The 13086-nt window shown below is 33.2% G+C and overlaps 1 protein-coding gene across 2 annotated transcripts in view; it reads left to right on the forward strand.

Moving 5' to 3' along the window:
- The window catches only part of na (sodium leak channel non-selective protein na), a 40785-nt gene extending 28132 nt beyond the window's left edge, over window positions 1–12653 (forward strand). The window contains exons 5-30 of one of the 2 annotated variants that reach the window (XM_081973862.1): window positions 702–887; window positions 955–1178; window positions 1230–1361; window positions 1412–1560; window positions 1614–1861; window positions 3133–3490; window positions 3548–3906; window positions 3964–4170; window positions 4222–4430; window positions 6307–6432; window positions 6810–6992; window positions 7098–7277; window positions 7333–7585; window positions 7644–7872; window positions 7923–8070; window positions 8125–8245; window positions 8295–8594; window positions 10153–10347; window positions 10398–10615; window positions 10672–10895; window positions 10976–11112; window positions 11179–11315; window positions 11385–11541; window positions 11844–12054; window positions 12112–12275; window positions 12415–12653. In XM_081973862.1, the coding sequence (XP_081829988.1) occupies window positions 702–887; window positions 955–1178; window positions 1230–1361; window positions 1412–1560; window positions 1614–1861; window positions 3133–3490; window positions 3548–3906; window positions 3964–4170; window positions 4222–4430; window positions 6307–6432; window positions 6810–6992; window positions 7098–7277; window positions 7333–7585; window positions 7644–7872; window positions 7923–8070; window positions 8125–8245; window positions 8295–8594; window positions 10153–10347; window positions 10398–10615; window positions 10672–10895; window positions 10976–11112; window positions 11179–11315; window positions 11385–11541; window positions 11844–12054; window positions 12112–12275; window positions 12415–12534 (5175 nt within the window). In that variant the 3' untranslated portion in view covers window positions 12535–12653. The remainder of the gene's footprint in view (window positions 1–701; window positions 888–954; window positions 1179–1229; window positions 1362–1411; window positions 1561–1613; window positions 1862–3132; window positions 3491–3547; window positions 3907–3963; window positions 4171–4221; window positions 4431–6306; window positions 6433–6809; window positions 6993–7097; window positions 7278–7332; window positions 7586–7643; window positions 7873–7922; window positions 8071–8124; window positions 8246–8294; window positions 8595–10152; window positions 10348–10397; window positions 10616–10671; window positions 10896–10975; window positions 11113–11178; window positions 11316–11384; window positions 11542–11843; window positions 12055–12111; window positions 12276–12414) is intronic. The other variant, XM_081973863.1, reaches the window with a different exon arrangement.
- Window positions 12654–13086: the final 433 nt, after the last annotated feature.

Genomic DNA, 13086 nt, shown 5'->3' on the forward strand with positions numbered 1-13086 from the left:
CAGTGTACCATTGGTCCCATGCGATCAAAAGAAAATCAAGCTAAAGCTTTTAGCTTTTTCTTCTGACTAGGACTGCTCTTGTATGTCTGTCTCTCATTCTGTCTCTATTGTTGTTGTTGTCACTAGATTGTCCTTCCATTATCTTTTCTTTGGTCTTTTGCTGAATTGGTGATGTACTGGCTGTTATATTGCTTCCGTATACTCTTATTTGTTTGTCTTCTTAGAGTCATCATTTCTATTAAAACTATTAATTATAAAGTGTATTTGACTTTAAATCAAAAAGTCCAGCAGAGCTAAATCAGAAAATCTAACAGGACATGTTAGTATAGCTATAATTTGTATAGTTATTGTAAGTTGCTGTATTAACATATTTCAGCCGATGATAAACATGTTATACATGGTTGACAACGACTTTTTTCATGATCATAAACAAAACCAAAGTTGACAAGATCAACCAATCCAAATTAATTCGAGTAACAGTTTCTGAAGGATTCAGAAGCATGAACCCAAACAAAGCTATACAGATGACTTAAAAATTCGGAATATTTTCACTCAAAATACTCAATTGGTCTTACTTCTTTGACCATATACATCTCGCAGTAAACTAAAATCTGAGTACTTTTCACATAGGCTCTTTTTTGGATTTCATTCTGTATCTACGGGACACTAAAGATTTAAATTATGATTAACATGAATTTCAGATATGGGTTCGCCGAGTAATGAGGAGTTGCGCCCTACTCAGTTTAGCATCAGTTTGCAGTAATACTCCTAAAACTTTCGAACTGTTTCCTTTTATGCAAACGGCCACTATTACAGTGGATTCTTCTGTTTCCTTCCTTTTTACTGCGGAAATGATTGCTAAAATGCACATTCGAGGGATTCTTAAGGTATGCATTTTTTTACATATTTTTGATTATTACAGTTATTAGAATATACAGTCAAATACTATTCCAGGGCGAAAAATCATATTTGAAAGATCACTGGTGCCAATTCGATGCTAGTATGGTATTCTTTCTCTGGATGTCTATTATTTTACAAGTTTTTGAGATAATGGGCATCGTTCCTGCTTATTCTTACATTTCCATAATACGAGCTCCCCGTCCTTTAATAGTCATACGATTTTTGAGAGTGTTCTTGAAATTTTCAATGCCGAAATCCAGAATTAACCAAATCTTCAAGTAAGTTTTATTGATAAGTGTTAACTTTATTAAACAAATTTTTTTTTTTAGGCGGTCAAGTCAGCAGATCTACAATGTAACTTTGTTCTTTCTATTCTTCATGTCTCTTTATGGGCTTTTGGGAGTACAATTTTTTGGAGAGCTAAAAAATCATTGCGTTACTAATAGTACCAAATCACCAAAGTATGATAATTTACAATTATAGGACTTAAATAATTCTATTACATTTGCAGGGACGTTACAATAAACAGTCTGGCCATTCCCGATACATTTTGTTCGTTAGATCCCAAATCAGGTTATCAATGTCCAGAAGGAATGAAATGTATGAAAATGGAAGATGTTTCACGTTACATTATTGGATTTAACGGTTTTGATGAGTTTGGTAAGCATTTAACTGCAATTTACCGTACTGCTAATTGACTTGTTAAATTGTAGTAACAAGTTTCTTCACTGTATATCAAGCGGCATCTCAAGAAGGTTGGGTTTTTATAATGTACAGAGCGATCGATTCGTTGCCAGCTTGGATGGCGGTGTCATATTTCAGCACTCTAATTTTCTTTTTGGCATGGCTGGTGAAAAATGTTTTTATTGCCGTTATAACGGAGACGTTTAACGAAATTCGAGTTCAGTTCCAGCAAATGTGGGGAATAAGGGGCAAAATTAGTAATAGTTCAGCCTCTCAGGTAAATATATTCCTACATTTTATTAATGCTGGTAAACTTGGTTGGTTTATTATTTATTATACTGAAAATTACTTTGGCATTATTAATGTATATTTAAGTTAGTATCTTTAATTTATCAACTTTGTTTGGACTAGTTAGGAGGTCATCAAAAGTCTCCGCCCGTAGCCCTTGAGCCAGAGGGGTGAGAGGGTTTTAAAAGTCTCACTTTCAGGTGTTTTGTCTTGAAAACTGCGTGTTCTACCGACGTGACTAGTATCAACAAAATAACTGATTAAATTTGCTAAAAGTTTCATTCAGTCAAGTTTTTCGATATCTTTTATAGTTTTTGAGATATCCGCTCTTGAATGTCTGTAAGTCTGACAGACACTTTCCGACTAACCGCGACTTTCTAAAGCGGATATTTTGAAAAATATACAAGATAACGAAAAACGTATTGAGCTTTCATTTTGTTTAGAGTGGCCATATCGGTAAAATCCCCCAGATTTCTAAAATACTGACTGTTTTGAAACTATCCCCAGATTTCTAAAATACGGCCTGTCATTATATTTCTGACTTTATTTTCGAATAGATTTACAGTTTCAGTTAAGTAAGAGTTGTATATGGAAAAAATTCTATACGTCCCTGATGGATTTTAATTTACTCTCTACACTGCAAACTTCAGGGCCGTAACCCTCAGGTTTCGAAAATATTGACTGAAATTTTGTTTCATTGCATTTCTGACTAATTTTCACAAGCATTACAGTTTAGGACAGTTTCAGAGATATAAGCAAAAAACCGAAAAGGTCGTTGAAGTGTTATCCGGTCAAAAAGAGCAAACATGTAAAACACATATTTTTTTAAAAATTGCGAACTTTTACGAGCGATAATCTTGAAAACTATAAAAGATATCGTGAAAACTTGACTGAGTAAAACTTGCAGCAAATTTAAATAGCTTTTCTTTTTTTTTAAATATGTCGGTAGAACATTATAGTTTCCTATGGGCTAGGACTTTTGATATGTTCACTTTCTACCACTAGGTAGGACTACCAAAGTTACAAAGTCAAAAATTGTGTTCCAAATATTTTTCTATACACTTTTTTTTAACATTTGTTACCTGGACTAACAGTGACATAATACTATTTTGATACAATTATCTCCTTTTTCTACGATGTAACTTAACAGCTTGTTGCTGAGTCTCTTTAAATTTGCATCTTTCAAGCTTTTTCATTCTAGAAAAATTACCAGATATGTGAACTACTAAGAGTCACTAATAAAATGAAGTATTATTTCAGATTCTTGTTGGTGACGATCGAGGATGGAAATTAGTTACCCTTGACGACAATAAACATGGAGGAACCGCTCCTGCTTTTTTCCAAAAAGTACTTCAAAGTCCATATTTTCGAAGCCTAGTTATGGGTGTAATCCTTGCAAACGCTATTGTAACTGCTTCAATGAGATTCAAGCACGACAAAAAGCCTCGACAAGTGTTTTACGAAAAATATTACTTTTTGGAACTAGGATTTACAATAGTATTCAACATGGAAGCATTTTTTAAAATATGGTGTCTAGGCTGGAGAGGTTACTGGAAACATTCAATTCACAAGTTTGAGCTTCTTTGCGCTATTGGGACTACCATACACGTTATTCCAGGTTTGAAGGTTTAATTTGGATGCATGAATTTTTTATTAAATCAAACTTAAATTGTAGGTTTCTATATGACGGGATTTACTTTCTTCCAAGTACTGAGAGTTGTCAGATTGATTAAGGCATCTCCGCTTTTGGAAGATTTTGTTTATAAAATTTTCGGTCCAGGCAAAAAATTAGGAAGTTTAATAATCTTCACCATGTGTTTGCTTATAATCTCTTCAAGCGTATCTATGCAGTTGTTCTGCTTTCTGGATTTTACTAAGTTTGAAACTTTTTCTGAAGCTTTTATGTCTATGTTTCAAATTCTAACTCAGGAAGCTTGGGTTGAAGTTATGGATGAAACTATGTATAGGACTCCATCTATGATTGCTCCTTTAGTGGCATTCTACTTTATTATGTATCATTTGTTTGTTACTTTGGTAAGTTTGTAGAAGCTTTCCGTTTGAATATTCATGTGAACAATATTTCCATTTCAGATTGTGTTAAGTTTGTTCGTAGCTGTAATTTTAGACAATTTGGAATTGGATGAAGATATTAAAAAACTGAAGCAGTTAAAGTACAGAGAGCAGAGCGCTGAAATTAAGGAAACTCTACCTTTCAGACTGCGCATTTTTGAAAAATTTCCTGATAGTCCACTTATGGTGACTTTGCATAAAGTTCCTTCCGACTTTAATTTACCTAAGGTAGACATTTCAGTACATTTTCGATCCAGTACATTCTGAAATCACTTTTAGGTGAGAGAGAGTTTTATGAGGCAGTTTGTTTATGAAACAGAAGATGAAGAAAATACAGAAACAGGCATTAAACGTTTAACAGCCGATGAAATGTTTGATTCGAAGATAGTGTATAGAAAACAACGTCCATTAAATATTTTAAATAAATTGCCAAAAGTACGAACTGTCAATATTAAACTGAAGAGGACTACTGTCAGCCATATCATAAGGTTTGTATTAATTTTGCATGTAGTTTTGTTTTGTGTGCATGTTTTGCTTTTATTTAAGAACAAATAAGGCTGACAATTTAAGGTTGTGGATTAGTGCTTTAAAAATGCATTGATATAGTAAAACAATTATTATTAAAATATTGCATGATGATGAACGTATTTACAAGTAAAATCTGTGGTGTGTTTTAATGAGTTTTTTCTTGTGATTTGATGGTGCTATTGAATTTGCTTCAATATGTGAATTTTTGATGCGGTTCAACTCAAAGGTAAGTTTGCAGCAATGTTCCAGTTGTTTATATAGAGTTTAATGTTGTAATTGAAAATAGTTTTGATTTATGTGTTTCAAGTACAAGTTATCAGAGATTTACATCAATAATTTTGTCAATTACAATTAGTTTCGGCTTAATGATAGCATCGTTGCTTGCAATATAACTTTTTCTAATTTTGACATATAAAGTGGCACTTTTCAAAACTGACAACAGTGACGTAACGTTCTACTTAAAACTTCTTGTAACTAGTGATAAAATGGCCATTTCTTAACTAGTTAATAAATGAATACGACAATTTATTAGCTTTTCTAACTTCTTTTTTACTCATTTAAACTGTGAAAATCAAAAATAAGTACAATTTATATTGAAAGGAACATAACAATTTAAAAAATCAATTATTGTAAATATTAATTACACAATCTGTGCAGTTCGACAAGTTGATGATCGAATTTGTCTTGCTGTTGCTTGAATTTGTTACAGCAAGTGATTTGGCACTGCTTGTTTCACCAAGAATGCTAGCAGAAATGCTTTTTTTGTTTTCAATTGAGTTTTCAACATATCCCTTGGCAATAGAGTTCGATTTCCATCCCCCATGTTGTTATATTTTCAACAAATTGGCTCCAGAGTTTGCAAGAGAGGTAGCAGACGACCTTCGAAAGCAATGTCCAGTGAATAATCCTGGATTTTTTAAGCCAAGTAATTCAGCATTTTTCTTTGGTAACTGGCCAATACTATTAATACTTACTGGTTGTATACTGCATTTACCATGTAGGTAGTTACTAAAAAATCTGTTGTGCTTCAAATTTTTTGGTCGCATATTAATGTATCTTCTTAGTATATCTACAAAACTGATTCCCTCAATACCTCCTTCCATTATGACAAATTCACGTGATGTTTTTCTTTTTGTGATTGGAATGTTAACTCAAAAATGCGAGTGTTCATCTATTACATCTTCATTCCGAAGAAACGTTAATTCCACCTTTCGACAGGCCCCTGCTACACTTACAATAAGGACCACCTGAAATATGAAAATAATAATCTAAGTGATCGAAATTTTGTGTAATAGTTTAGGCCTACCTTAGCTAACGGCCACTTGGAATCATCTGCTTCTTTTAAAAACTCCGACATGTTTTCTCTAGTAAACACATTAGATTTCTTCGCCTTATACCCATCGCTGCATCTTTTTAAATACACAATCGAACTGCAATAACCTTTCATGTCTATGCCTTTCTTCAGAGACAGCTCCGCTCTCAACATTGAATAAAGTGACCATAATGTTGAAGATTTAAGATACTTCTTTTCCTCGAAGTAAGCAAGCATAACTTTTTCATTTATGTGTTTTACCTTTTTTGATTTAAGCCATATTTCAAATTTTTCGTAAGCTGTTCTTTCGGGACTAGTTCTGTTAATGTCCCAACATTGTTGGTTGGTTTTTCCTCTCTCTTCAAGTATTTTTTCTGTACTGTTGTAAACTGTTTTCTAAAGATAGGTACTGGTTAATTAAAATTATTATTTACTTCTTTTGTGATTGTGATACATATTTTAAATTACTTAAATGCAGCAAATTATGAACCAGTCAATGTGAATTTTTTTTGTATAATTTTCAGTGATTCGAACAATCAAAGACTGATGCTGGGAGATTCGTCCATCATACCGGTACCTGGCAGCAAAGGACCCTTAAAGCCGCAAGGAACCATAAACAGTGTCAAACAGTTACGTATCGATCATAAGAAGTGAGTGAATTGAACTAATTGGCTACCAAAATTTAGTTTACCATAGTATATAGCAATGATTGGCATGCAAAATTTAGTAGGAATTAGTGACTATAAGCTCTATCCAGGAAGATTTAGAACTAGAGCAAGAGACTGCTATCAATAAAATATTTTTTCTTTGAGTTACAATGGTATTCGACCAGAAAACTACGTATCATCTACTAAACCTTCACTTTCACCGTTGATGGTTCAGAGAGTTATAACTCTAAATATCACAAAGGTTTAGAGTCAATTAATGTATCAGTTTAACGCAAAGTAGCCTATAGGAACCATCATGGAGTGCAAATGGGGGTATGGGTTAGATTGTAAGAATTTAACTATATTTTTGATTGTATCAGGTTTGGATCGCGTTCCATTCGTCGTTCTGTTCGATCTGGATCTATCAAACTGAAACAAACTTACGAACATTTAATGGAAAATGGTGATATTGGAGTTAATCGAGTGTCATCATCAAGAACGAGGCCACACGATTTGGATATTAAGCTTTTGCAAGCTAAGAGACAACAGGCTGAAATGAGAAGGTAAATTTAACAAAAAGCCTAAAAAGTTAGAAGTTTAATTGTTTCAACATGATTGCTGCCTGAAGTTCAAAAACAAATTTTGATTGACTCAAATTTTATTATTAGGAATCAAAGGGAAGAAGACCTTAGAGAAAACCATCCATTTTTCGACACACCTTTGTTTGCCGTACCTAGAGAAAGTAAATTCCGCAAATTTTGCCAGTTGATAGTTTACGCCAGATACGATGCCAGACTTAAGGATCCTCTTACAGGCAAAGAACGCAAAGTCCAATACAAAACCTTGCAGTAACTCTAATACATTAAAAAATCAAACACTCAAATCACAAAAACCTTTTTTCAGTAACTTTTTGGGATTGGTTACTTATCTTGACTGGGTGATGATTGCCATGACCACTTTGTCCTGCCTTTCCATGATGTTTGAGACGCCTTTCTATCGAGTAATGGAAAATCCCAGTCTACAAGTGGCGGAATACGGTTTTGTAATTTTTATGAGTATGGAATTGGCATTGAAAATTTTAGCGGATGGTTTGTTTTTCACACCCAAAGCTTATGTGAAAGATGTCGCTGCTGTTTTGGATGTTTTTATTTACCTGGTAGGTGTTTTTGAGTTGGATAATTGTTGTTTTACCTCATGTATACATATTTTTCTAGGTTAGCTTAACGTTCCTGTGCTGGATGCCTAAAAGTGTGCCACCGAATTCTGGAGCTCAATTACTAATGATTTTGCGTTGCCTGAGACCATTACGTATTTTTACTCTAGTTCCTCATATGAGTAAAGTAGTCTATGAGTTGTGCAGAGGTTTTAAGGAGATTCTTTTGGTTTCTACATTACTCATTCTACTTATTTTCATTTTTGCAAGTTACGGGGTTCAATTATATGGTAATATGGTTGCGGTAAAACAAACTGAAGTTTTCCTAGTAAATTTCCAGGTGGTAGACTGGCTAGATGCAACGATCCTAATATAACTAGACGAGAGGATTGTCATGGTATTTTTTGGAGGAGAGTTTTTGTTACCAAAATGAAAGTTCAACCTGGAGAAAATGAAACGTACCCTCAAATTCTAGTACCAAGAGTTTGGTAAATATCATTTAAAGTTTCCATGCAATAGGTTCATTTTAAACAACTCAATAGGGCCAATCCACGCAGGTTTAACTTTGATAACATTGGAGATGCAATGTTAACATTATTCGAAGTTTTATCTTTCAAAGGTTGGTTGGACGTCAGAGATATCCTGATTAAATCTCTGGGACCTGTACGTTTGCTTTTCTTCACTTAACTTGAACTTAAGGTTACATTTTCAGGTTCACGCAATTTACATTCATATTTACATCTTCTTGGGATGTATGATAGGATTGACATTATTTGTTGGTGTAGTAATTGCTAATTATTCTGAAAATAAAGGTACCGCCCTATTGACTGTGGATCAAAGAAGGTGGTGCGATCTGAAAAAGAGGCTTAAAATCGCTCAGCCTTTACATTTACCTCCCAGACCAGATGGGAAAAAGTTTAGATCTTTCATATACGATATTACTCAGAATTTGAAGTTTAAAAGGAGCATTGCTATTTTGGTTTTGATTAATTCAGCTCTTTTGAGTGTAACGGTAAGTCTGTTTATTAACTCAACACATTTGGTTTTTTTAAATTTGTATGCTATTAAATTAAACAGTTTTTTGTATCTAGTGATTTAACTCATTTTGTACTTAATATATTGTTACGGTTTGGCGCCTACTATGCTCGATATTTACTGAACGAGCACTCGATTCGGGATGGATCCTATGCGCAGCAATATAAGTCAATATAAGGGTCGACAACGTACTGTAGGAAATGCACAATGGAAAGACTGGTGCTCATTTGGGAGTAAATAAGACTTTAATGCCGGGACAAAATGGCCGGACAGAACCGGAAAATTATCATGACATTTACTAGTGTTTCTGGATAGTTTATCTATTGTCTTTCATAAAAATTTAAGTAGTTCTTGACAAAACATAGTTTAAAAAAATATGAACAATAGTAATATACACAACCAATAATTTAAACAAAAACTGCCACGTTTTTTAATTCTCTACATAAATAAACGATATAACTGCCCTTGGCTTATCAATTAAACAACGTGTCTTAAAAAAAACGAAATTAATTGTTTTTTCACTAAAACAACACAAATAATTTTAGTTAAAGCAAAGTTAACTGTTTTAATTATTGGGTAAAAAAAGATGTGTTCCAGAAACTAATAAGCGACATTGGTTCTAAGTAACGTTTTGAACTTACATTGTAACTTTGTGAACCAATTTAGGCCAATACTTAACAGTACTAATTACTTTTTTTTATTGACAATATATTTCAAACAGTTTCATTCTTTCATTAATAATGTCTAGTAACTAATCACAGATTAAAGGTTATCGCATATTTAGCTTGTACAGACATAGCCCACTGCATGATTAACAACACAAAACATGTGTAATGATTATTTTATAGACAATAATAGTATAACATTTTCTTAACACGTGCGAAAATCAGTACTTTTACGCACACTGTATAAACGTTTACAAAATTACTGTTTCAGAAAAGTGTTTTTTTTTTATCTCATTTTGTCTTGCATCACACAAGAACTGTTATTCAAACAAGACTTCTTGTACTGTAAAACACTAGTGACAGAGATGATTTGATACTGTTCAGTGTTCATTACTTAAATAAGTTGTATTCTTACTCAGAAATCAGATATAGGCGTTGCGAAGAAACTTAATGGATTTTTAATAGTATATTACGTAACTAGTACTGAAAAATGCATTTTATGCACTACATGGAAAAAGTTACGCACGTTAAAAGTAGACACATTATACTTTGGATGTGCTTGCTATTGCAGATGATAATCAGACTTACTTAAAACTGTATGAACAATGCAGAGATATACTCTGATAAACGAAAAAAAAAATAAAACCAAATCAATTTTCTCCAAGTATTAAGTCAGTTAGTTTATAGCGACCTTAAAGCTCTGCGTTTTCTTACAAGTGTGCGTAAAGAAAAGAGGGTCATTACGTAATTGAAAACTGTGGTTAATTGGCTATTTACACTGTCGGTCGTATGGAAAATAATAATTATTGTAACGTGTCTTTATTTCTCGATATTTTATACAAAAAAATTCATTATATTTAAAAATTTTAGTGGGAGAAAGACGATCCAACAACTGACACTTTAGTTGCAATCTCAATGCTTTGCACCCTAATTTTTCTGGTGGAAGTCATCATGAAAAACATTGCATTTACTCCTCGTGGCTATCTCCAATCTCGCAGAAATCGTTATGATTTATTTGTCACTGTGGTTGGAGTTATTTGGACATTTTTCCACATTATGTTAAAGGTGCTTATTACGTTAATTGTTGTAACAACATTAAAAACTAAGAATTTTAGAATGATCTTACTTATTTTATTGGATTCATGGTGGTTGTACTGCGGTTTTTTACTATAACTGGAAAACACGCCACATTGAAAATGCTAATGTTGACTGTAGGAGTTTCTGTGTGCAAAAGTTTTTTTATCATTTTTGGGATGTTTTTACTGGTCTTCTTTTACGCTCTAGCAGGTACCATTTTGTTTGGTACTGTTAAGTATGGAGAAGGCATTGGCAGGTAGGTATTTGGCTTACTGACAATACAGGTAAAAACAATTATTTTTCTAATTGTAGGAGAGCAAACTTTCAGTCTCCAGTAACAGGAGTGGCAATGTTATTCAGGATAGTAACTGGAGAAGACTGGAATAAAATAATGCACGACTGTATGATCCAGCCTCCTTATTGCACACCAGCTGCTAATTATTGGGAAACCGATTGTGGCAACTTTACTGGATCTCTTATTTACTTCTGCACATTTTACGTTATTATCACTTACATAGTTTTAAACCTTTTGGTGGGTGAGTAGTTACTTACACTATGCAAAAAGTTCTATTTCAACACTGAAAAGTTCACAGAGGTTAAGTTTGTTGATTTCCAGCTATTATAATGGAGAATTTTTCCTTATTTTATTCAAACGAAGAAGACGCGTTGTTATCTTATGCGGACATAAGAAACTTCCAAAACACTTGGAACATTGTGGATATACACCAGCGGGGTGTTATTCCAGTGAAAAGGGTTAGTTTTAATGTCAATGTCTTAATGAAGAACTTTTTTGTTATCATAAATATATTCTTCTTGCAGGTGAAATTTATTTTAAGACTTCTAAAAGGTAGACTTGAGGTTAATCCTGAAAGGGACCGACTTTTATTTAAACACATGTGCTACGAACTAGATCGGCTTCACAATGGAGAAGATGTAACGTTTCATGATGTTTTAAAGTAGGACACAATGCGTTATTTTGTATTTTAATATTGTTATTTGTGGAATTGGATTTTGGTTTATTGCAGTATGCTATCGTATAGAAGTGTGGATATTAGGAAAGCTTTACAAATGGAAGAGTTACTAGCCAGGGAAGAGTTTGAGTTTGTAGTGGAAGAGGAAGTTGCCAAACAAACTATTAGAACTTGGTTGGAAGGTTGTTTGAAGAAAATACGATCTTCTAGTGTAAGTTATGGATTTTTCTTTTGGGTGTAAATATTTCTTCTATCTTAATGGATCGTTTGTAAGTATTGATTTGTAGAAACGATATTCTCTGTTAAGGAAACACTTTATCAGTTATTGGGCAAAAGTTTTTTTATAATTAAATATTAAAACACGTTTAATAAATAAACTTAATATGATTTATACATTATAAAATATGCTCATGATATCTGCTACCTTGCTCAGTGTGACTTTTGGTTTTTTGGACACCTTTTCTTATTTTTTCCTCTTATCATATTAATAATAATAGCAATCCTTTAATATAGAAGCAACAAAACAGTTTAATAGCCGGTCTAAGAGCTACCAATGAAGCTGCAAATGTGCCCGAACAACCAGATGAAAAAAATACCGATAAGCAACCAGCTGAAAAAGAACAGGCACAGGAAACTGAAACCAAAGAGAATGAACCACCTGCTACAGCTCGGAAACAAAAGGTGGTCAATTTACCAAGATCGGATAGTATTGGCAGTGGTTCAGGTAAATTTAAGTTATTAAAAAGAAAATAGTTCGTTAATCCTTTTCTACATGCATTAGGACGAAAATATCTGGCACCAACGTTGTCAGATCCTTCAGCCAGACAAGAAAGAGAAAAAGTACAACAGGCCAAGAAGAAAAATAACATAGTGAGACCCAATCCACCTGTAAACAAAAATGTAATTCATTTAAATGACAGTGAACCCAATAAAAGTCCACGAGAGGTAAGACTTTTTACTAGTAAATGATGAGTTAACAATAAGAGAATACTCTTGGTACAGGGAGTGACAGTTTTCAGTTTAGTTTCCGTGTGTTATGTTACTCATCTAAGTGTTTTTCCAACTTAGATTTATCCAGCTTTAGTTGATATTTCAGATCCAAAGCAACAAAAGTGTCGTTCCAAGACCAAACCACGCAATGCAAGAAATACGGGATTGGTGGACTGACCAGCTTGCTTACCAGTCATCTAGCGATGAAGAATAGTGAAATATTCAAGTCAGTCAGTAGATTGTAGCTGAATTCGACTAGAACCATTATTCTTAATGCGTTTAGACCTACTACTACATGTGTACATAAAATATTCAATAAATTCGTTAACCAATCCTTTGTTTTAACCGTTCAGGTCATTTACTTTGCTCAAAATTTGGCCTGACTTTACAGTAACTAGTTGGTGATTTGAAATGGTTGGACTTCACAATTCTTCGAAAACATCAGATTCTAGAAACTAGAAAATTTCGAAGAAAAGGAAACCATTTACAACACGTACGTCAATATTGTTTTAATAGTTCGGACATAATTTTTATTTGGTTATGTATTGTAAATGTTTTTGGAACATTTCCTTGAGAATTTGTCAGCAGAAGCCTAGTTAATTGGTAAACATCATCTTTTACGTGTGATTTTGCACAAATCTTTTAAAAAACAATTTTTTTTGTTTTACTGTTAATTGTGCAAATATTTTTTACAGGAAACCAACCTTTTTTTTAACTTGTTTGATTTTTTGCTTTTTCTAAAGCAAGTAAAGTGAAGCACTAAAAC

This window comes from Ips typographus, linkage group LG2, assembly GCF_016097725.1.
Source record: "Ips typographus isolate SLU linkage group LG2, UJ_Ityp_2.0, whole genome shotgun sequence".
Taxonomy (NCBI): domain Eukaryota; kingdom Metazoa; phylum Arthropoda; class Insecta; order Coleoptera; family Curculionidae; genus Ips; species Ips typographus.